Source organism: Ursus americanus, chromosome 12 (assembly GCF_024610735.1).
Source record: "Ursus americanus isolate L20-20 chromosome 12, mUrsAme1.1.p, whole genome shotgun sequence".
Taxonomy (NCBI): domain Eukaryota; kingdom Metazoa; phylum Chordata; class Mammalia; order Carnivora; family Ursidae; genus Ursus; species Ursus americanus.
In genome coordinates, this window is record NC_142138.1 from 57,615,405 (window position 1) to 57,638,251 (window position 22,847).

The window sequence follows — 22,847 nt, forward strand, 5'->3', positions numbered from 1 at the left end:
AGTCTGTTTTATTTCTAACCCAAATATTGCAAATATACAGAAAATTACCAGTACAAAGTTAAACACATCCAGATTTATTTACACAATGCTAATAAAGAAATTTAAGTCTGATTTCCATTTTGTGGAATTTTGCTATGGGGTCTGGCTTTGTTGTGTAACTGACATGGGTCACTGAAAATTATCCCACCCCACATGCAATTTTCTGTCCCAAGGGAACAGAAGACTTGGGTTTTAAGCGCACATGCAGTAATGATGTTAATACTGCTTTACACTTTAGTAGGAAGGCAGCTGTCCCACAGCTGGGGGAGGGGGCAGAGAAGTTACAGGACAGGGAGGGACCACATGCTCAGAAAGGGAACAAGAGACAAGAGAGGGTTGAACAACAGGCACATGGGGACCCTGAGCATTTCTGTGCATGAGGATAAGGAGGGTACGACCAAAACCCTCCTTCCCCAGATGTCCAAACACGGGAGGTGGGCAGGATTATCGGGGAACATTCAAGTCACCCGACCACAAACTGAGGGCATGCGGAGGATGAGAACTGCATGAAAGATCTGGGACATATCAATAAATCATTAACATGTACACTATACAGTTTATACATGTATATATGTACATATATATATATAAAGGTACAGATTAGTTTATGTTATTCTGTATAAACAAGGATGCTTAAGAATGTACTGGTGTGAAAAATGCGTACAGCAAGTTGTTGAAGACAGTTTCAAATTAATGTTCTGACTCTTATTGTTATAATGCAACATAACCACGGAATCAACATGCTCCCGCTGTGTCAGTGAGCCTCCATGAGGGCAGGCCCGGCTCTGCTCGGGCAGGACGGTGCTCCCAGAGCTGCTGGGCACACGGGTGGCAGATGAAACAGAACATCCGGCACCTGCCATAGGCCGGCGCTGAAGGTCTGGCCCTCCCTAGCACTCTGTCACGCGGCGCATCTTACACTTTGGTTTTGTTCAAAGGACACTGAAGTCCATGTTTCTCTCCCTGCTTGAGGCCAGGTAGTAGCAAAGTTGAAAAGCTGAATCTCTGATTTTAGCAGTTCCAAGTATCCAGGCTTTCTGGGGCGAGGAGGATGTACCAACAACGAGCAGGAAGCACCCCAAACCACCGAATAGAGAGGCAGGGTTCTTTAGGGCTCTCCTGAAGGGAAAGAGGGCCTCTCTACTTGGAGGACTGGCCCAGAACATAGAGAACTGACCGAAACTCTGGCCAGCCCCGCCGCCTGGCATGGGTGTGGACGGCCCTGCACTCCTTTCTCTATCCTGGTCCCGTGACCAAGGCCGTGGGAGAACCAGCTGCGGCTTAGAGAGCCAGCACAGGGACTGGAGGTGGCCAGTCTGCTACTAATGTGTCACGGCTGAAAGGCCAGCTTGGACATGGAGAGGCCCAGAGGCAAACCGAGGAATTAGAGAGGTACACACTGGAAAGCCTACTCAGAGGCAGATGGCAAATTCTAAATTTCACTGAGAGCTAATCTAGTGAATCTCCTGAGCCCCGCTTAGAACTACCAGAACCCTCCAGACATTTTTCTTCTCCTAAGTGGTGCCCCCATTCAAACACCAGCCCAGGTGCATGTACCCTTGACCTCTAGAGTCACTAAAAACCAAAAGCCCCCTTAGGTCCAAGACGCCTGTCGCAGGTGAGGGATGGTTAAGTTCTCTACCTGGATTTAAAAACTCAGACCACTGAAGCTAGTCTGATATGTCCAACCTATCTGACAACGCTCAATCCTATCACTGAAACCTCCAGAAATCATCTCTTCTGCTACCATCAAGCCTGGGATTTTATGCAACGATAAGCTACACTTTACTTTCAAAGATCGTGCTCCTAACCTAACGTCAGTAGGACAAATTAGAAATCATGTTCTCTTCAAAGCTATCATGGATTTAGGCTGTTATACTTTCTGGCTGAGGGCATACGTTTGTTGGGTGAGCCAGGCTTGTCAGCAGTCCTCCAAACAACCGAGCCAGCCCGCCAGCGAGCCAAGGACGAGAAAACAAGGAGAAGGGAGAGGGGTGGCTCATCACGGGAGGACGCACTCCCGCAACTAGGTGAGGGGCAGTTTCTAAACACATTTTCAAAATCACCATTAATATTTTTGTTTTTCAGCCATGAAAAACAGGAGAATAAAATTTTCTGTTTACCACGGTGGCGAAGAGGCACTACATACGGCCCGACAGCGATGCCACTGTCCCTCGCCTGAAGAACAGCGAGGCATCCGTTCGCTGGGAGCCCTATCCGCTCCAGGCACACAGCGCCCGCGTGCGCGAAAACGTTCAAAAGCTCTGAACACAACCGACCAGCTTGGCTCATGACACACACAGGGACCCTGGACAGTCTACTCACTTTTTGTACCTCAGCTCCGTCTCCTGAAAAATAGGGATGGCCAACCCCTGCCTTCAAAGAGAAAGTCTCCTTGAGAATGTTGTGAGTTTCCAATGACTTATTGCCAAGTGAAAGTGCTCTGAAAACTGCCAGGCTCTACGGAAATCCCAGATACCCTTAGACGCACAGAGCTCTAACCTTATTGGAGAAGAAGATGAACTGTCTTACGTCCTCAACAAATCAGAGAACTACCACGCACGGGCACATCTACCCAGGTGGTATATGCTGCCGGGAGAAGTGCGCAGAAGTGGGTCTTTTCTGGCCATCACAGTCACTCTGGGCAGGAGGTGAGGGTGTCCGGGACAAAGACTGACGCTTTATCATTTGTGAGCTGGTCTGCCTTTGGAATTTTTTTTATTATTATTTAAAAACTATGCAAAATGAATGAGCTTTCCCTAAAAGACCAGTGCTCTCTGTCTCAAATACGAATTCTCTTCACAAAAACTGCCCTAGGTTTACTTCTCAACTGAGGCTCCCTGACTCATTTAGCTCTGCTGCAGCGTCTAAGTCTCTAACCTTCTCCATCCACCCCCTCTCCCACTTTCCCTGCTGCTGTTAATCCGTTCTGGAGAGGAGAGAACGCGGCCATCTGCTCACGCATTCTGACAAAAGTTGATTTGGCACGTTTACTTTTTCGTGACTTGATCAACATAAAATGAACTAGCAGCAAAATGGCAGTTACCAAAGAATGTCCCAATTATAATTACTGGGAGAAACTGTGGCCAGCACAGTAGGGACACTAAGACCAAAAATGTAGTATACTATATTCCTGGATAGCAATATTCAAGCTGTATTAAAACGAATTACTGCAGCTTTCCATTACTGTGTGGCCACCCAAAAATCCACCTCACCGCATTCTACTGCTAACTTGATTTGAAAAAATGTCCAGTGGAAAACTTCCTTAAATTTAAAATACAAACTTAACGCATCACGTAAAACATCACCCACACTGGACGTGTGTTTTCAGTTGGTTCCGCCAAAAGTTTCATGCCAACAAATTACTTGGCAAAGCTGGGGAAAATGGGTGAGGAGGAGAGCCTGGTAATAAAATCCCGATTTTTAAAAAATAGCCTATAATCTGAAAACATGCCTAGTCCTGGCTCCAGGTACATCAGCAGTCCGAGAGGAAGCAAATGAGCAGCTGTCCTAAGGGTTCCCCACCTCGCCCACAGGTGGCAGAGGACATGGGAGACTGTGATGTTCAGTCCTCAGGGGCCACCCCGGGCACCCTCCCTCGACTCCAGCAGAGAGACCACTCGGCCTGGGCAGACATCCAGGGCAAGCCCTAAGCCTGTCCTTGAGCAAGTCCACTGGCACAAATACGAACCATGGCTGGAAAGATCTTGGAAGAAGCAAGAATTTGTCCTTTAATAGGTGCTAAATCTAGTCAATTCCCTGCTGCTCCCTTCTTCCTGCCCCAAGTTAAAAATATTGCCCTTTAAGTTTTCCTGATTTAGTGTCTTGGAAGCACAAGGTTAAGTCAGTTGCCAAAGGGCAATTAACGAGGGTATTGCCTAATTAAACGGGGGGAAGAGACACCACTGTGGCCTATGGTCCCCGAAAAAGCAAGCAAGCAAAGGCGGGGTGTGTGTGTGAGGAGCTGGTGTGCAGTGTTCTTGGGGCAGGGCTGTCCCAGACCGGGGAAAGGCCACCAGGCTGTGCCAGTCCTTGCGGCCCCCGAGGCCCTCTCGGCAGCTGCTTTGTGTGGCCAGCAGAGCCCGGGGACAGCACCGGGTCCTTTGTGAGAGTTGATGCTGGGGTTGGCAGGTGCCCTGGGGCAGGCGCCATGCAAAACATGCAAGAGGGGGGTTAGTGAAACGTTCCCTTCTGATCCCATTTCGTTTCCCTTACTAAACAAAACCAAAACCAAAAGAACCCATACTTTGCAAAAAGACAGAACTTGAAATAAAAAGTTTAAGAATTTAGTTTCCCCCCCCTTTCCAGAGCCAATCGTGAGACTGTTTAGGGTCCCCAACCCCCTGCATTTCTTTAGCGCAGGTCCTTTTGGCTTTGGTGGAAGCAGCAGAAACAGAGCTGGGGCCCTCGCAACGGGAAATCTATTCCCCCAAGTCGGTGCCCCAGGGAGTGTGAGAGGTACTGCGGTCCCATCATCTGTGCTCGGTCCCAGCTCCTCTGAGGAGCTATTCCAGGAGGTCCTGAGAAGAGAAACAGAGACTATATTATTCACACACTAAAAAATTCCTATTTTGAAAGTTATGACCTAGTTACACCCTCCTTCGCCTCATTCGGATCTTGATTATGAACAGGAAAGGAAACACTCTTTTCTTGGACTTCTGGACCACCCCTCAAGAAGAAATGGTCTCACCTCATCTGAGTCGTCGTGATAACCACTCTTATGAGTGTGGGGGGCCGTGTCCAGGGCGTCCACACCATCCACACCGTTGGCCTCGGCGTGCTGCTGCAGCACGGAGTACCGATGCACCAGGAACCTGGGGGTGGAGACCTCCGTGAGCCTCACGCGGCGAGCAGGGGTGCGTCTCTGACGGGACTGTGGATTTTCTGAGTTTTATACGCTCACAGCCTGAGTCACACACACGGGAAGCACAGCCCACAGTTGGCATGTGGCAAATATAAACTCTGAGACGATCTGGGCCCGATGCTTCGGGAACATCACTTCAACCAGCCGGTTTTCTCTAAGGGCCAGCTCAACTGCACGCCTTGGCTGACTCTGGGGCTTGAATTCAGTACCTCTGACCGACTTCCATGCTCCTTACCTGCCCCCGCAGACGTATTTCTTCACAATGAGCACCCCTGCTACGACGGTGACCAGCATCAATCCCACGGTGGCCAGGATGATTGGAACAGAATTTGACTTGGAGTTCTAGACAAATTAAAACAAACAATTTCAGGTGTGCACGTGCTAGGACCAAACTCGAAGAGGCCGCTCCTTCCCCTGGTTTCTCTGGGAACGATCTACAGTCTCTAGGCCCTTCGTGCTTTCCCAGCTACCAGGAGCGCATCTCCGCTGGCAAAGGGTAACCAGAATTCGGCTGCCCTGAAGATTCTGGGAACATTGTGTCCCTGGGGGCAGGAGTCTTGTGCAATCGTGCGCACACACATACACACACACACACACACACACACACACACACACACACACTCTGAGGAGTGCAGGGTTGGGGTGCAGAGAGGAAGGAACTTGCCGCTGACAAGGACACACACCCACACAGTCTTCTCCCACTACCTTCCTGATCCCACCCGTGTCGGGCCCTCATCCCTTAGAAGGCCGGGGGTGGGGGGGATCGTGGATTGTCCACCTCTCATTTTATGGATTAGGAAACTGGGGCCCCCAGCTGACTGCCCCCATCACACTGCTGGTCCAGTGCTTCTTTACTCAGAGGTTTCCTCTTTACCATTTCCCACATCCCCGCCAGACCGTTCAGTCTACAGAGCTGTCAGCAGCCCCGTAACTTGCTCCGACATCAAAAGCCCATTACTACCGCAGTTCAGTTGTCCAGTCTGAACGCACTCGGCGTGACTCAGCACAGAGCCCACCTAAACGATGGCCCAGGACTCCTCTCTTCCCGCCCTTTATGGCCCGACTTCAAGTCTTTTCCCTAAGTGACTCTCAGCCTCAGAAATGTCCTCAACTCGATGCTTCCAAGACTCGGGACAATTTTATGGAATTCTACCTTGTTCCTCCAACAAAAAAGTTTTTACTAGGTGAGTTTATCATCTGTGTGTGACCCATCCTCCACCTAATGGCTTCCTGTGCACAGCGAAGCCTGCCGGAAGTAGTCTGGCCACTCCGTGCTCAGGAATACAGTTCTTAATGCTGTCGCTTGTTCTGGCAGAACCCGAAACCCCACTGGCACCTAAACCAGATCTACTTTAACATACCTGCTTTTCGGGACTCAAAAAGTTGCTTGTGCATTTCTTTTTCAAGTCTTTTACTTCTCGGACTGGATTCACACCACCCTGGCATCTGTCTCCCGGAATTTTTCGGTACCTGAAGAGGCAGAGACAATTTGTTATCAGACCATTAGGATGCATTCCTGGGTTCTTGCCTCGTTCCTTGAAAAGCTGCAGAAAAGCTTCTCAAACGTCCGCCACCTTTCAGGCCTGAGGGGAGAGCCTCAGGAATGTTTTGGGGATGTTTTGTGTCGTTTCAGGCCTTGAACAGACCACGCATCCCTGGCCGTGCTGAGGAGACACGCCCACCTTTGTGCCTGAAGAGATGGGGCCAAAGAACTGTGACCCAAGGAAAGCACACTGACACGTGGCACAAAAATGGGAGGGGGGACAGTGTATGGGGGGAGGTACTGTGTCCCCTCCAGAGCAGCACTGCTGAATACAGTGGCTACGTGCACTGAAACTAAGTAAAGTGAGTTCAGTCCCTCGGTTGCTACACAGGGTTAGCGGCGGCCATATCAGACACGGCAGAGCGCTACAGAAAGTTCTGTTAGACAGTATTTTGCTGGCATGCGCCAGAACACTGCTTGCACGGAGGTGTGCGGCGCTGTGCGTGGGGCTCACTCCGCACGGGGAGGACGCGCCGTCACGATTCAGGAGGAGAGCCGCCTCACCCATTTGTTGTCAGGTGCTCCTCTCTGCCGTACAGACAAAACTCCAGATCGTGGCCCTTTAGTTCTGGCTGTTCCACACATTTGGAGTCATTCTCTGGACGGAAGTAGCCAAAATCACTGTAAGAGTCAGGAAATAAAGTATCCTTCAGAGTTGCGGAAAGACAGTGAGGTGACTAGTAATGAAGGTTTCAGGTGGAGCAGTGGCAGATTAATATTCTAGTCTTTGGTCGCACGGAAGCAGCCCAGTGTCGTCTGTAAGGAAGGCCCACTTAGGAGGACAGACTTGGAGAAGACTTAACTGGGGCACCAGTGGCTTACGGAGCAGGCCCGGGGGACTCGGGACTCAGGAGCTAGGAGCCCTGCACAGACAGCGGCAGCCCCAGGAAGGGACTGACGGCAGCAGGGTGGGGACTCGCTCCAGAACTAAGACACTGAGGAACAGTGACACCAGCGACAGATCTAACACCACGATGCTTAGTCCCTTTTCATTCACCTCCAAATCACTCGTCCTTATGTTCTCTGGCGGCGTACCCTAGGTGCATGTCAAATCTTCCCTGCCTGCCCCATTTCTATCCCTCCTAGCTTCTTGGAGGATCCCTGTCTCCAACGTGAATGCCCTGTCCTGCCCTCCAGCCTACCCCACCTCTCCACGTGCTTCCCATCGGCTCTCCTTTCTCTGTTTCCCCCAAGAAGTAACACCCTGCCTCCTCTCCAAGGCTGACCCCTATGTCAGCATCCTTGGCCCATCCTTCCTGCTGCCCTGGGACCTTGCTTGGCTGACCCTGTGGAGGGACCGCCAGGCCCACTCACCTGGGGGCTTCTCCTTAGCCTGCGCACATCCTCCTCCTTCTCCCTCTTCTTTACCAGCCAAACTTCTTAAAAGAATATGTCGTATATTTTGTACTTGTTCTGTTATACTCGCTTACTTTTTATTCCGCGCATTTTGGCTTCAACCCCCTCACCACGTTGGAGGCAAATGTCTGAGGCCCCCGGGATGCACTAGTCCCGCAGCCTCGGGGAGCGCTCTCTGGGCCGGCCTGTGCTGTGGCGCCTGCCCCCGCCCCTGCGAAGCTGTGCTCCCTGCTTCTCTCTGCTCGCTTTGCGCCTCCGTCCTCCTAGCCTGGACACGCAGACCCTTGCCTGCGGTCTGCAGTTCACTCTCTTACCCTGTAGCTGCTCTCCCTGCATGAGCTTTAACCATTTGTTGCAGCGAAAACTTCCAGGTTTCACCCTTGTAAGCTGTGATCCTGTATTTCCAAGTACCTGTTGGACGTCACCACCTAAGTCTGCCGGCAGAACCGCCAATAAATAAAGCGGTCAAAACACATCACGTGTTCTCTTCCAAGCCGGCCTCGCCCATCACTTCCCTGTGTTTGTCCACGCCACTACCTTCCTTCCATTATCTCAGCCGAACGTTCAGCCTGGTCCTGCCCCGTCTGCACCCTACTTGCTTCTTTATCGTGACCACTGCGACTTCCCCTCACGGCCTATCTCCCAGCACAGCCTTCCTGAGCACGCTGGTGGGTATCTGGGCTCGCACCGGGGCACTGGCTTTAACGACTTGTTTCTGCCCAGATGTGCAAGGTCAGGTCCTCGTGCCTGTCAGGGCTCAGCTCAAACGCTACCTCCTCAACAAAGCCTTCTTTGAGCCGCCTCCTTTCGGCTCTCGATGGAACGGCCTTTCCCTTCTCTAAATCCCCAGGGCACTGTCGCACTGCATAATTCTGTGTATCTGACCAGGAGCGTCAAGAGCAAACCTTCCACTGTCCCTGCGCACAGCAGGCATGCAACAAATGTCTGGGGACTACGCTGATGCTTGTACTTCCAGGTGTCGTGACAAATATTTAGGGAGCAGGGTAAGAAGAACAGAAGATGCCGAAGACACCACCCCTCCAACGGGGGGAAATTCCGGCGACAATTTTAGGCATGCAGTCCCACATGTCAGGGCAAGTGCCCCTCCTGGCCACAAAGTACACACTTCTCCAGCACGGGCGGTACAGCGTGTAGGCTCTGGAGCTGAGCCGCGGCGGGCAAGGTAGTGACGACCTCTCTGAACCTTCCTTTCTCCCTTGGTGAGATGGAAATGGCAGCAGTCCGTCTCAGAGCTGCTGGGGCTAAATGTAAATGGCTCGGACGGTGCCTGGTACAGAGTTAGTGCTCGGTGAATGTCAGGAGCTATCGTGACTATTACATAGTGATCAGATATAATCTGCCCTCAAGGAGTCGAGAGTTTACCCGCGGAACCAGACCTATCCACGGTAACCAAGACATGGCAACAGGCCTCCTGCAGGAGCCCCCATGAGGGGAAGCTGGGGAAGGCTTTACGGAGGTGAGAAGTGAGCTAAGTGCTAAAGGCCGAGCGGGAATCCCGCAAGCCTGGGGGTCAAGCAGGGAATGTGGGAAGCCTTCCTGGGCGGAGGAGGCCGCGTGTACAACGGCGCGGAGCTCTGACGAAGCACAGCAGGTCTGGAAAGCAGGAGAAGGCCGTGTGGTTAAGACCCAGTGTGCGCGCTGTCTCGGATGAAGACAGCCCGCTAGAGGGTCACAGTGTACAAGCTCTAGCCCTACAGCGACACCACAGCCATCGGAGGGATCCTGTTCCCTGTGGAAACACAGAAGGGGCACCCCTGGCCCATTCGACCTGCAGATGTGAGCTACAAGGTGGGGTAGGGGGCACACTGGTCAGACTGGGGTCAGTCCCGTATTCTCTGTCACCTGCAGTTCTAGGGAATGGGATGTAGAGGAACACAACTGCTGTCCTGTCTGCACTCTTTCCCAGATCCTCTAGGATTCACCTCTATTTCCTGCCAGTACATTTTGCAGGAAACGAGTTCCATAAGATTACTGGCTGTGACAGGAAGTAGTACCCTGCTTGGCGACCCAGGGACTGCCTTGCCCTTAGATAACCAACTAACTCCATGCCGGCCATGCTACTGACCCTGCAGCCCGGATGGTCCTGAACTCAAGGGAGATCACCTTGATGGCCTCTGGGCCTTGATGGGACATCTGGACCATCAGTACCCTGACGTCCCCTCCTGTCTCGGAACAGACCCACACTCTCTGCCCTCAGTCTGGCAGACAATCCAAAACCTGGTGCCCTACCTGCTGACCTCGGGCTGTCAGTGCTCAGTGAGCACACGGAAGTCCCACCTCCTCCCAGCTCCTGCACTGCCTTTCCGGCTGGGTTCTGCCCTCTCGTCTCCTCTCTGGGTTTCTGAGTTCTCCTCCTCCTTACACACCTCTGTCCCTTGCTGTCGGACCAGGATTCCTGGGGATTGTCGCCGGCCCTGTGCAACAACCGTCCGGCGTGACAGCTCAACCTGTCTGATCACCAGTCACTCTGGATCCCTTCTCTGTGCCTCCGTCTCCTCAGTAAGAAGGAGCAGCTCGCCCCCAGGGAAGGGAGGATTTCAATCCTTTTCAGGCCTAGAAGACAACTGCCTTTCACCTCCTCCCGCACAGCAAGGGGCTAACAGGGATCTGAGGGATGCCGATACCAGAGGAAGTCCTCCAGGGAGCAGGGACAGACGGACGGCTGCTTAGTCACAACGTAGTCCCGACCGTTCTGGCAGACGGACGACTTGCGAAGCCGCAGGTACTGTTCCTTGTAGCCCAAGATGCAGCCGTCTCCATAATCTCCAGGGTCCGCGGAGTGGGCCAGCCATACGGTATAGTCCTTCTCCTCACCTAAACAGAAGACAGGCTGTTCAGGGCACCACCTGGCCCCACACCCACGCACGCGAGGTGGCTGCCAGGAGGACAGCAGAGCAAGGACGGGAACTGGGGGTGTCTGACTCATGCTACTGCCTCGTTCTGGAACTGCAGACAGAAGTTGCAGGACGCAGAGCCTACCAACGGCTGGCATCTCCTCATGCCAGAGGAAGATTCTCCATGTCTCACCGCCCATTTGAGTATTAGGAAAAACCTCATTTGTTTCAAAGCGGGCAGCCGGATGGAGCACCTCTAAGCTTCCTTTCCAGCGGCGAGGCTGCTGTCCCCGTCTTGTGCGCCTGTGCTCTTGGGCAGCAGGAGCTGCCACAGGTGGGCAACCAGCTGTTTCCTTTTAGGACAAGATATCCGTCAGCCAAAAGCATGGGTTCAGTTTCACCATGGGTCAGCTTGCCTCAAACAGAAGGGAAGACCATCTCTTTCTAGACTTTTTACTACTCTAGTCGACTGCCTTTCAACTGGACTGTTGATGACAGTCCACCTGGCTTCGTAAGTCGTACCACCCACTCCTGGACAAACAACTCAAAGGCCATGGCCTAAAGACTGTGGATTAGGTTTTTATCCTTTGGGATACGAAGACCAGCACAGAGCCTGTAAAGAAGCAGGTGCTCACTAAATCTTTGAAAGGCGTTAAACTTCAGGGATAACCACGGACCTGCCTTATGAGGGGAAAACTCATAAGCCAGCTCCTTTACAGCCTAGTTAATGAATCTGGATAATGACTCTCGGGTATTAAATCACATTTAAACACCTTGTAGAAAAGTAAGGTCCAAACAGAGTGTCTGCTTCCTCCAGGAGTCACTGAACTAACATTCTGAGGAAATGGACCCACCATACAGTTGAATAACAGGACAAAAATTCAACCACAGGGACTTGAAACCTCAAGTCTTTTATCATAACACACTAGCGAGAAACTGCAGCTCGCTGGGCGGGGGCCTTTTCTCCAGTTTTCTCTTTTATCCTCCACATTTTTCAGTACAATGTCAGCATCTTTGGTACTGGGGCCTGGGTTCGCTTGGGATTCTTTTTACCTCCTTTTCTGAAGCCATTTTCTGTGCCTTTAACATGCCTTCCAGCGTGAAGCCACGGAATTCTGAAATGGTCAGTGTGGGCTCCGTGCTCACCCCATCCACATTCTAGGGCCTCACCTGTGACTGACATTCAAGCCAAAACTCTCTACGTGAAAACTTTCTCACTTCAATGTGTGGTTTTTTTTTTCCACTTCAACATTTTGATAAGGGACACAGTCAGATGCTCTTTGCAACACACTTTCCTCTAAAGCTTTCTCTTTACAGTTCTGCCGCAATCAAGGGTGAAAACCCCCAAATGTCATGAAATAATTTTAGATAAACGCAAGCATGCACTATCCGTCCAAGCAGAAAGTTATCCCATAAAACGTTACTGAGCTCCAACCGCGTGAAGCTACCCTCTCCTATGTGAGAGCCTTACCCACTTACGGCTGGTCTGAATTGAGATTTACTATAAGGGAAGTGTCAAATATACACTGGATTTTGAAGCCTTAGAAGAGAAATATAAAATACAAAACATTTCATTGATAACTCTTAGTATTGCTTACATGTTGAAATGATAATATTTTGGACAGGTTAAGATGATTATATTATTATTAAACTAGATTTCACCTCTTTTACCCCTACAACACAGCTGATAGAACAACTTGAATCACACATGTGGTCCTCATTTTATTTCTCTTGGACAGTGCTAGTCCAAAGAGGGAAGCTGCGTTTCTGATACCATCCTATTGCCTGATTACCCACGTAGAACATTCTTCAACCCTCTTTCCTATGCATTTTCTTATTCCAGCTAAAAGAAATGAAATTGAATTGGTTATTTAGGAAAACGGGCTTATAAGTTTCCAGTAGAAAATGTCAAAGGAGGTACTCACAGTTCCTTTCAAGGACATCTTTAAAGTCAATGGTGTAGGAGACCCACTGGCGAGTCAGGAACGATTCTGTGAAACCCCAAATGCTGATATTCATGGACCGAGCTCCAGGTTCTGAAGCGAGGCCGGTAAAGTAGATGGGCTCCCTGGTGAACATGTAGGTTTGCCAGCACTGACCTTCGTCTGTGGAGAACCTGAAACCACCATTAGAGAACAATTGTGACAGAGGATCAACACGATGGGAGTACCAGGAAACCACTCTCGCTGTTTGATCCCGAACCAGAGAAAACCCTCGTATTTAGATGATAGCTTATTAACTGATGATTATATTAATTTTTAATGCCTCCAGTTAAGGGATTCATTCAAAGAGTACAGAAGAAAATGCCTTTATAAAATTTCTTTCACAGGAAAGAATGGGCTTCTAAATAAACAAATTATTTTGTATAATTTATACTTAAGGAGTCATCTTTCATCCAAAGTGTTTAAATGCTTCTGTAAGATTCTTGTGGAGAGAAAGAAGAATATTTTTAAAAAGTGACGAAAAGAGTTAGCTAGAGGAAGTCAGAAGAAAAAGCAAAGCCATTGAATGTGGGTTGCAATCCCTTCCAGAATGTTCCCTACAGTTCTATAGATTGCACACATTTGAATCAGGGTCTGTCACCAGCCCCCATGCCCCCAATCCGCCCCACAACAGAAAAGCATCCCGCAGTTGCCCTCCCCGCAGACAGTGTGGGTGGAACGGAGCTCATGCATACTTAATCACATTGATAGGGTGGCTGCTGTGCTCAATGGCCACAATGATGCCTCCGGAATCCAGGATGGTGTAATAGTGGGGTCCTTCCAGCATCTTCGTCCAGGAGTAACCCCCATCATCTGAGATGTACACATCCGGGATCATCACTGAGATGGCATCCCCTACACTCCCTACAACACAATCCACCATCTTGTCAGCAAAAATCAGCAACGAAACACGGAGGATTTACTGCCGAGAGAATAATTTTCGATGAATTTACTCTGGTTATTTCCCATTATGCCTCTTGTGATAGAAAAAAAAAAGACCACAAAATTTGGGAAAGGGAGATGTCACGTCTCTCTCTCTAGGGAAAACCCGAAGTATCATTATCATGTAAGAAATTCTACGAAGGATGGTAAAAGTCCTGTATGGTGGTTTTCTTACAGGATTCAAGGCTGGACGAGTCTCAGTGTGCTCAGCTGATGGTTCCCGGGGAGATGGGGGGCGGGGAGGCTGCTTACCGTGGGCGATGACTATGCCGACGGCCTTAGGCTCTGAGAGTGGGGCCATCGGAACATTTAGCTTCTGGGAGATGCTGTAGGAAGCGTGAATATGAAGGCTGCACTGTGAAAAGAAACCAAAGCTTAGATTAAAACCAAAGGTGTAATTTTTTACTCATCTCACAGAGCCTTCTAAGGAATCTTTGAACTTAACCCAGGCTTCAGTGGGATACTCTTTAAAAAAAACCTGTGGATAAATGGCACATACCATAAAATTTACCGTCTTAACCATGCGTGTTTAAGTGTACACACGGTTCAGTAGGGTGAAGTACATTTACAACGTTGTGCCACCATCACCACCATCCATCTCCAGAGCTTTTTCATCTTGCAAAACTAAAACTCTACACCCATTCACCAATAACTCCCCTTTCCCCTCTTCCCAGTCCCTTCTAGACCCCGTCCTCCCAGACCTCCAGACCTTCCAGAATGGGAACCACCATTCCACTTTCTGTTTCTATGAATTTGACTATTCCAGGTAACTTACAGAAGTGGAACCATATTTGTCTTTTCACGACTGGCTTATTTCACTTAGTCTTATGTCCTTGAGGTTCATCCATGTTGTAGTGAGTGTCAGAATTTCCCGCCTTTTTAAGGCAGAATATTATTCCGTTGCATGTGTCTATCACATTTGGATTATCCATTGATCTGTCAATGGACACTTGGGTTGCTTCCACCTTTTGGCTCTTGTGAGTAAAGCTGCTATGCACATGGGCATACAAAGAGCTCTTCAAGACCCTGCTTTCAGGTCTTTTGGATATACACCCAGAAGAAGGACTGCGGGATCCTATGGTAGTCCTACGTTTTATTTTTTGAGGACCCACCATACTGTTTTCCATAGTGACTGCATTATTTTTCAAACCCTCCGGCAGTGCACAAGGGTTCTAATTGCTCCACATCCCTAGCAACACGTTATTTTGTTTTGTTTTGTTTTTGATAGTAGCCATTCTAGTGGGGGGGGGTGATCTCTCTGTGCCTTTGATTTGCATTTTCTTAATAATTAGTGATGTCAAGCATCTTTTCATGTGCTTTTTGGCCATTTGTATGTTTTCTTTAAGGAAATGTCTATTCAAGTCCTTTAACCATTTTTAATTTGGGTGTTTTTTTTGTTGGTGAGTTATAGTCCCAGTGGGATATTCTTGATTCCAAAATGCGTTCGTATATCTGGGAGCAAATTATGCAATTATTTTCTCATGTGCAATGTCCTAGTTTATTTTATTCCTGCATTATACCGAAGCCTCTGATCAATATTTACGGCATGAGTCTACACAAATAAACTTGATGAACGCCTGAAATATTTCAGGTACTGTACAAGATGTGGTGGTGACTCAAAGTAAGACCCAGTCCCGCCTTTAAGAGAGATTTCTGAAGGGCCGTGGGGTAGCTTAGTCGGTTAAACGTCTGACTCTTGGTTTCAGTTCTCGTCATGATCTCAGGTCCTGGGATGGAGCCCTGCATAGAGCTCCGCACTCACCAGGGAGTCTGCTTGAAGAGTCTCTCCCTCTGCCCCTCCCCCCACACGTGCACGCCCACACTTTCTCTCTCTAAAATAAATAAATCTTTAAAACAAGAGAGAGATTCCTAAGAAACCAGTTGAGCTATAAAGCACAATGAAAGTTAATGCTTTACGAGAGACCTGTGCTGGATAAAATGTTGACGCCATGTCATATATTCTACCGCAGTAAAATAGAGGTTCAAGCAAACATCTGGTGAAATGAAGAGGAAGGATTAATTCTATTTTTAAAAAATATTTTATTCATTTATTTGAGAGAGAGAAAGAGAAATAGCGAGAGATTGCACGAGCAGGGGAGAGGGAGAAGCAGGCTCCCCGCTGAGCAGGGAGCCTGATATGGGACTGGATCCCAGGACCCTGGGATCATGACCTGAGCCGAAGGCAGACGCTTAACCGACTGAGCCACCCAGGCGCCCAAAGGATTAATTCTAACTGAAGAGGGCACTGAGGACGGTCAGGAGTTCCACTAATTCTAATGACTCGGGCGTGGGAAAATCGGCCACATTTCCCCAGGAGTCTGGTGGAGAAGGCCACAGCGGCAGGGGTGCCTGCCGGGTGTTCAGGGGGCAGCAGAGGGCTACACTAAAGAAAGTACCAGTGATAAGATGGACAATGACAATGAACAGGCAGGAGAGAGCCTGACGGGAGGAGAGGACCTTTTCTCACCAGGTCAGAGGCGTGGACCTTCTCCACAGGCCAAGGGGAGCCCTGAGGTGTACTGAGCAGGGAGAGTGAGTGTACTGGGAGGGTGACAGTGGCCAGGCCAGGCAAGAGGCCACTGCACGGGCCAGGCTTAAGGTGAGGAGGGCAGGCGCGGGGCGAGGCCACGGCAAGGGGTGGGCAAAAAGGAGAGGGGAGAGGGGCTCACAGCACTTGCGAGCAAGAGAAGGGAGAGCGCGCTGGGGGCACAGGTACACTACCTCACACTGTCTGAGGGTCTTAAAACAAAACAAAAATCCCCCCTACAACAGCAGAGTGCCTTTCAGCCACAGGTATTCGGAGGAGACCTCGGGAACCACCAACACTGTCGCTTTTTGAAGAAAACTCCCAGGGTTTCCCGAAGCTCCTCTCAAATTCTGTAGGAGCCAGACACAAAGCCTGCTTCTCTTTCTTTCTTTCTTGCCTGTCAAGACCCATCGCTCCTGGAATCTGGGACCTCCCGGAGCAGTGCCTTTGTGTCTCTATTCTTAGCCACCTGAGAGGGGTCAGCTGTGGCTTTCAGAGCTGCGATGGCGCGGCGTCACCACCCACACCCGCCGGCCGCGTGAGCCCAGGCAGAGGGGGAGAGAAGGCCAAGTTCGGCGGCCTGTTTCCGGCCAGCGCGGCTCGGCCCTGCTCCCGATCGGCCGGTCTGCGGCTCCGAGCAGAATGCCGGGTGTCAGCCGCCGCGCCGACTCGGAACTGATCACAGGCCCACCTCCACTCTGCATTCAGCAGTGCAAACACAAAACTTCAGCCTTCAGCTTTGCTTTTCTTTAAAAGACAAATAATCCGTAGTATTTTTGGCTTTTCTTTGCAGTTCCTTTTCCTACATTCTAAGTTCCTTTCATTACTCTCATTTCCACACTTCCCGCTCGTAGCTATGGGCCCTGATCACGCATGAAAGTTCGTTATTCAAAGGCCTGGCACCGATCAGAGCAGAACGGAGCGGCTGCCTTGCTCCAAGCGCACGGGACACTCGGGGAAACAAACCTCGTTCTTGTTTCTTGCTGTAGCATCGCACTCGCTGTTTTCAGGCTTCCTCAGGTGCTTCCACCTTCCTCCTTGGTCAAAAGTGATCATAGTCTGGATAGAATTATCTGAACGGGAAAAGAATGATATGAAGTCTGCTACACTGTTTATCACTGCATCTCTCTCTCCTGCGACCACATGACACCATTAGCAGTCTGCAGTCCCACAGCTTGTGACACCCAACGGAGCGGCTCAGGGTTGGTGGGTAACCGAGCAGCACTCTGCGGCATCTGAGGAAGGCTTCCCACCTCGACAGGACCCAGCTGATGGCAGAGATCTAGACTGCCACTCTTGGAAAGACACCTTTTATCTCCTCGGCAACACGAACAGGCTGATGTCTGTTCTCCTTCCTTGCTTGCTTGCCTTGGAAGTAAAATCTACAACGGGAAGGCACCCCACTCTTTCCTCAGATAAGGCCAGGGCACAGGCTTCTGTTAGCGACTCTCAAGATCTGAATGTGATCTGAATGCACGTGTGTAAGTCTGGCGTAATAATTCCTAGTTTTTGTCTTTCTGCTACTCCGCCCGTATCTGATCTCTTACACTTTTTCTTTTTTCTGCATGTCTCTTCCCCGTTCTATTTTCAACGACATAAACTATTGCAGGTTTAAATTCAGAGACAATATGTTTTGAGACGTCCAAGGAAAATCAAACAAGAAAGCAAATGAAAGACAACTCCTTTAGTCAATAACCATTTATTGCGCGCCTACTATGAAAACTGTCGTAAGCCTCTGGGACTCTATCAGTGAACGAAACAGAAAAAAACTTGGAGAAATATACATCCTAGCAGGGTCAGACAAACACCAGACGCTGTAAATAGGTAAATTATATACTATGTGAGACAGTAAGTGCTATGGGAAAAACCTGCCAGCTAAAGAGAGGCTGAGTGTGTCCATGGGGGGGCAGACAAGTTTCCAACGGGATACCCAGGGCGGGTTCTAGTCAGAAAGCAACACATGAGCACGGATGGGAAGGGGCATGGCGTTAGCCTTGCAGTTCTCTGAGAAAACAGAGAACCGGGCCTGCGAATCTCTAAACCATGTGTGTGTGCAGAGGGCTGGAGTGACCAGAATAGTAAGCAGAGGGGAGAGGGGTAGAAGGTGAGGTCAGGGAGGAAATGGGGGCCAATACTGCTTAGGACCTTGCAGACCATTGCAAGATCTTTACAGATAGAAACAAATGACCCCCACCTCCTACCAAAAAATAAATATATATTTAAACAAAACCTTAAGAGCCTTTTTGTACTTTAGGGTGACTTGTTTATTGGTAAAACTGGGCCTTAGCGAAGCAAGCTCTGCAGAACCACTGACTAGAACACAAGAGAAATGCAGGCTCAGTTGCGTCCTCTACAAGGCGAACAGCAGGCAGCGGTTCAAACTCAGGCTCGTTCCCCTAGTCCTGAGCCTCCCGATATAGAAAACTTATTTTTTTTTAACTTAACACTTATTTTAAACAACACAGAACCCAAAAAGTCTCTCTTTTTACCTGCTGTTGCTTGCTTTTTTTCTAAGTTCTACTTACCATAACTTACGTAAAATAAAGAGCCAGAATTTACATGGATAGGCTTGTAGGCCAGGCAAGCAACATTACTGGGGGGACAGGACCATTATTCTCCCCCAAAAACCTCAACTCCCAACATTTTCAGCTGAAGGGCAGCTGTGGCCAGACTCACCTTCTGAGAGCACACTTGTTATGTAGACCCCACGCAGGGAGGTCACATTGGTAAAGTCTGTCTCGCCACCTGTGGTGGTGTAGAGATGTCGGTCTAAGGACTTGGAGTAGACGATGCCTCGATCATCTGAGGTAAAGATTGTGCCAAATCCGGTATCTGAAAGAGGCAAACAAACAAAAATACTAGGTCTTGGGAGGGAACAGAGAGAAAACAACAGTCCAACCATACGCATGACTGACTGACTGACTGACTGCATACATTAGCCAACTGTCTCTCTTCATGATGTGGATGCAGACCTGAGAATTAATCATGTTGGATACTGTGATTTTCATGTCCACCTTTAACTCCAGCCCCCAGCTTGGTGCCTGGAGCATGGGAGCTGCTGTTTGTTGGCTGGATTAATCAGATGCTGCAGCAAAGACCTTCCGAGATATATTCTGGTGGCAGAGGCAATGCGTTTGGATTCATATCATACGTATCTCTAAATCTTTATATTCCAGAACAATGCTTCTCAAACTATCTGTGGTGAAGGATCCATTTTTTTTTTTAAGTTTTATTTATTTAAGTAATCTCTATACCCAGGGTGGGGCTTGAACTCACAACCCCAAGATCAAGAGTCGCATGCTCCTCCGTGCCCTGGTGAAGGATCAATTTTTAAATTTCTATTATGGCACAAACGGATCCTTTGTAAAATACAGTAAAAATCATAAGAAGAGTGAAGTGCAAAAGATAGACAAAATATAATCCACAACTTCTCAATAATTAGATTCAACAGATAAGAAATCGCTTTGTTGAAGGGCTATAGGAGTTTCTCAGTGCTTGCTACTGCTTTCTTTTTTTTTTTTTTTTTTTTTAAAGATTTTATTTATTTATTTGACAGAGATAAAGACAGCCAGCGAGAGAGGGAACACAAGCAGGGGGAGTGGGAGAGGAAGAAGCAGGCTCATAGTGGAGGAGCCTGATGTGGGGCTCGATCCCATAACGCCGGGATCACGCCCTGAGCCGGAGGCAGACGCTTAACCACTGTGCCACCCAGGTGCCCCTTGCTACTGCTTTCTGTGCTTACTTGGTAACAGAGCTAGCAAACAGTGTCGGTCCTCTGACTATTCTTTGAGCAGCGCTGCGCTAGGATACTTGGACCCACCCTTAAACCATACTCTAGAGTCAAAACAAGGGGCCTCCTTGACAGAGACTACGTATTATCTGCAAGACAGTGTATTCAGTAGGACACTAATAAATACCCAGGAGTAAGAGAGAAAGTCAACATGTAAGGAGGAAGCTCAAAGACAAACTTGAAGCTTACATCTCTATGCATTCAAGGTGGGCCACTAAAATGCCTCTTACCTCCAGGTTCGTCTACATGCATGAACACCATGTCATCGTTAGCTGCTAGAATAGAATAGAATTGTTCCTGCCCCACAGAAGGTAGCTGGGCCATGCTCCATGTGTCCCCTTGATCTGTTGACACATGAATCCTTCTTGTTGTATCCTGGAACAAATGCCAATATTTATCTTTTTAATTTTCTGCCAAGATGCCCCGTGCAGGGACATGAATAGGAACATTATTTTTCATAATTATGAGTATCATTATCCATTTTCTCACTAGGTACAACTGTTCTAATTGACAAGTCCCAGTACCAATTACCAAAGCAATTTCTAACCCCTAGCAAAGTTCCAGGCCATGGAACAATCCATTCTATTGTAAGTTAAGGCTATCCTGGCTTCCTCTTTGGCTTCTTCACTCTGGTATGGCCCTGTAAAATATAATCTTCCCAACCTCTGACATTCCCACTTCCTTCAATAGAGCTAAGGGCCATCATTAGTTTGGCTTTACAGCCATTCGCATATGCTTGCTCAGATAATTCTTAAAATGAGGATTGTTGCACAGAAGTTTGGTCCCTTTGAGACAGTCCTGGCATAATCCAAAGAATTAGATAATTAAGAGTCTAAAAATGGAGATGAAACCCATGCTTGGGAGGTTACAGGGAAGTCAAGATGTGACACGTCTCCTCTTTCAGGAAGTGTGTGTCTGTGAACAGCCATAACGAAGGTCACGTGCACAGCCGGGGAAGTGGCCGATACAAGGGAGCTGACCAGGGAGCATTTATCTGCTAAAAGGAGTCTGGTAAGGAGGCAATTAACACCTCCTCTCTGATAAACAGCTTCAGATACCTACTAGACACAAGAATCAGTCCCAGCGCCGCCTTACGTTCAATACTCTTTAAAGTTCAGTGCCAAGTGCATTTAGCTTACTTCTCTAGCTCATACCTAGACGCCGACTTTCACTCTTGCTCATTGCTACAGGTAGGAACCAGAGTTCAGAAGCTTCCGGGAGGACGCTGACGGTGCAGACAGTAGCGGAACACTGCAGGACGCCACCTCCGGAGGCGGGACGTCTGACTCCCGCCACGGCTCTAGCTCTGGGCGACCCTAAGCAAGTTACTCAATTTCCTCAGATACACACCGAGGCAAGAGGACCCGCTCCCACGGTCGCTGGGGGATTTTGTGCAACTGCTCGAGCGAGTTCCGTGTAGTTACTGTGTCTACTTCCCTATCTCCACTCCCGTTCTCTCTGAACCCACTGTAATCAGCCCGTTAACCCCAGTCCTCCGAAGAAATTGCACTTGTCAAGGTCACTGACAACCTCCACTTCGCCAGCTCCACTGGACCATTCTCAGGACTCCTCTCATTCCACATCTCTGCTGAGTTTCACACAGCTGATCGCTCCTCCTCCTTGAGACACTTTCTCCACTTGGCTTTCGTGGCATCCCTGTCTGATTCCCCACCGCCCTCCGTCTGTCGTCTTTGCTGGATTCTCGTCTCTTTCCAACCCTTCAGTGTCGCTGGGGTGCTCCAGCACGCGCTCAGTCCTCCAGAAGGTATCATCGCGTCACGCAGCTTCATACACCATGTAATTTGGGGACGCATATACCCAAATGCTTACCCGACATTTCCACTTAGATATCTAGTGGGCATGTCATATCTAAAACTGAATTCTTGATTTTCCTGCTACAAACTTAGTTCTCTTGCCATCTCAGGAAATGGTACCACCATTCACCCGGTTGCTCAGGGCAAAGATTCTAAAGTTACCTTTGGTTCCTCTCATGCCTTCACAAACCACGGCTAATTCATCAGCAAATCCTTTTGGCGATATGTTAACAATATATCCATGATCTCAGCCCTTCTTCCCTCGTCCACATCAACAACCTACCATTTCTCTCACTGCTGTCATGGCCTCTTAGCTGCTCTTGGTGCCCCCATTCCTGCCCCCTGTCAGGCTATTCAGCACCTACCGACTCTGTCAAAACAGAAGCCAACTTACGCCATTCCCCTGCTCACAACCTTTCACAGCTTCCTGACACATGAAGAATAAAAGCCAAGATCTTGGCCTATAAAGGTCTTTCTGATCTGACCATGGCTTCCCGTCTTTGGACCATGCTCCTCTGTGCTCCAGCCATGCTGCCCTTCTCACTTTTCTTCAACATTTCAAGCATGATCCAATCTGAGGGTCTTTGTGCTTACTGCTCCTTCCGCCCAGATGTGCACAGAACTATGCTCTCACTTCAGCTGGGTCTCAGACGGCCCATCCAAGCCACCTTATCTAGAACAGGACTGCTCCGGCTACTAGCGGTCATAGAGTTCTTCTTAGCCTGAATCATTACCTAATGTTATAATGTCATATTTATTAGTTTAGGATCTATCTAATTCCCTATTTAAATGTAAGCTCTGAGAGCAGGACATTTATCTGTTTGGTTCAATGCTATAGTCCTGGGGCCTAGAACAGCACCTAGAATATAGCGGGTACTTAATTAATATTACCTATTTCTATTATCATTATTGGATAATGAGCAAGTGGACTGCTTTTTTTCAGGTATCTGTGTCTGAGTAAAGTCCAGACACTGGGGCTGCGGGTGTTCATGCGGTGACAACAGGCTGATGTGCACAGTAGCCCAGAAGGATCAATCAGCCTCTAGAAAGAATCACCTCCAAATGTTAGTGACACTAAACGCTGCAAAGAGGGAAGCAACTCTGCCAGTACTAGCAGTAAAAGGGGCCATTCGAG

The 22,847-nt window shown here is 49.0% G+C and overlaps 1 protein-coding gene across 2 annotated transcripts in view; it reads right to left on the reverse strand.

Moving 5' to 3' along the window:
- Positions 1 to 58: 58 nt before the first annotated feature.
- The window catches only part of SORT1 (sortilin 1), a 61,914-nt gene continuing 39,125 nt past the window's right edge, over positions 59 to 22,847 (reverse strand). For both annotated transcript variants that reach the window (XM_045801583.2, XM_045801584.2), the window contains exons 9-20: positions 20,129 to 20,273; positions 18,785 to 18,940; positions 17,075 to 17,181; positions 13,834 to 13,936; positions 13,335 to 13,503; positions 12,583 to 12,773; positions 10,448 to 10,637; positions 6,951 to 7,067; positions 6,265 to 6,373; positions 5,139 to 5,245; positions 4,730 to 4,853; positions 59 to 4,559 (exon numbers count right to left, since the gene is read on the reverse strand). In XM_045801583.2, coding sequence (XP_045657539.2) covers positions 4,545 to 4,559; positions 4,730 to 4,853; positions 5,139 to 5,245; positions 6,265 to 6,373; positions 6,951 to 7,067; positions 10,448 to 10,637; positions 12,583 to 12,773; positions 13,335 to 13,503; positions 13,834 to 13,936; positions 17,075 to 17,181; positions 18,785 to 18,940; positions 20,129 to 20,273 — 1,533 coding nt within the window. In that variant the 3' untranslated portion in view covers positions 59 to 4,544. The remainder of the gene's footprint in view (positions 4,560 to 4,729; positions 4,854 to 5,138; positions 5,246 to 6,264; positions 6,374 to 6,950; positions 7,068 to 10,447; positions 10,638 to 12,582; positions 12,774 to 13,334; positions 13,504 to 13,833; positions 13,937 to 17,074; positions 17,182 to 18,784; positions 18,941 to 20,128; positions 20,274 to 22,847) is intronic.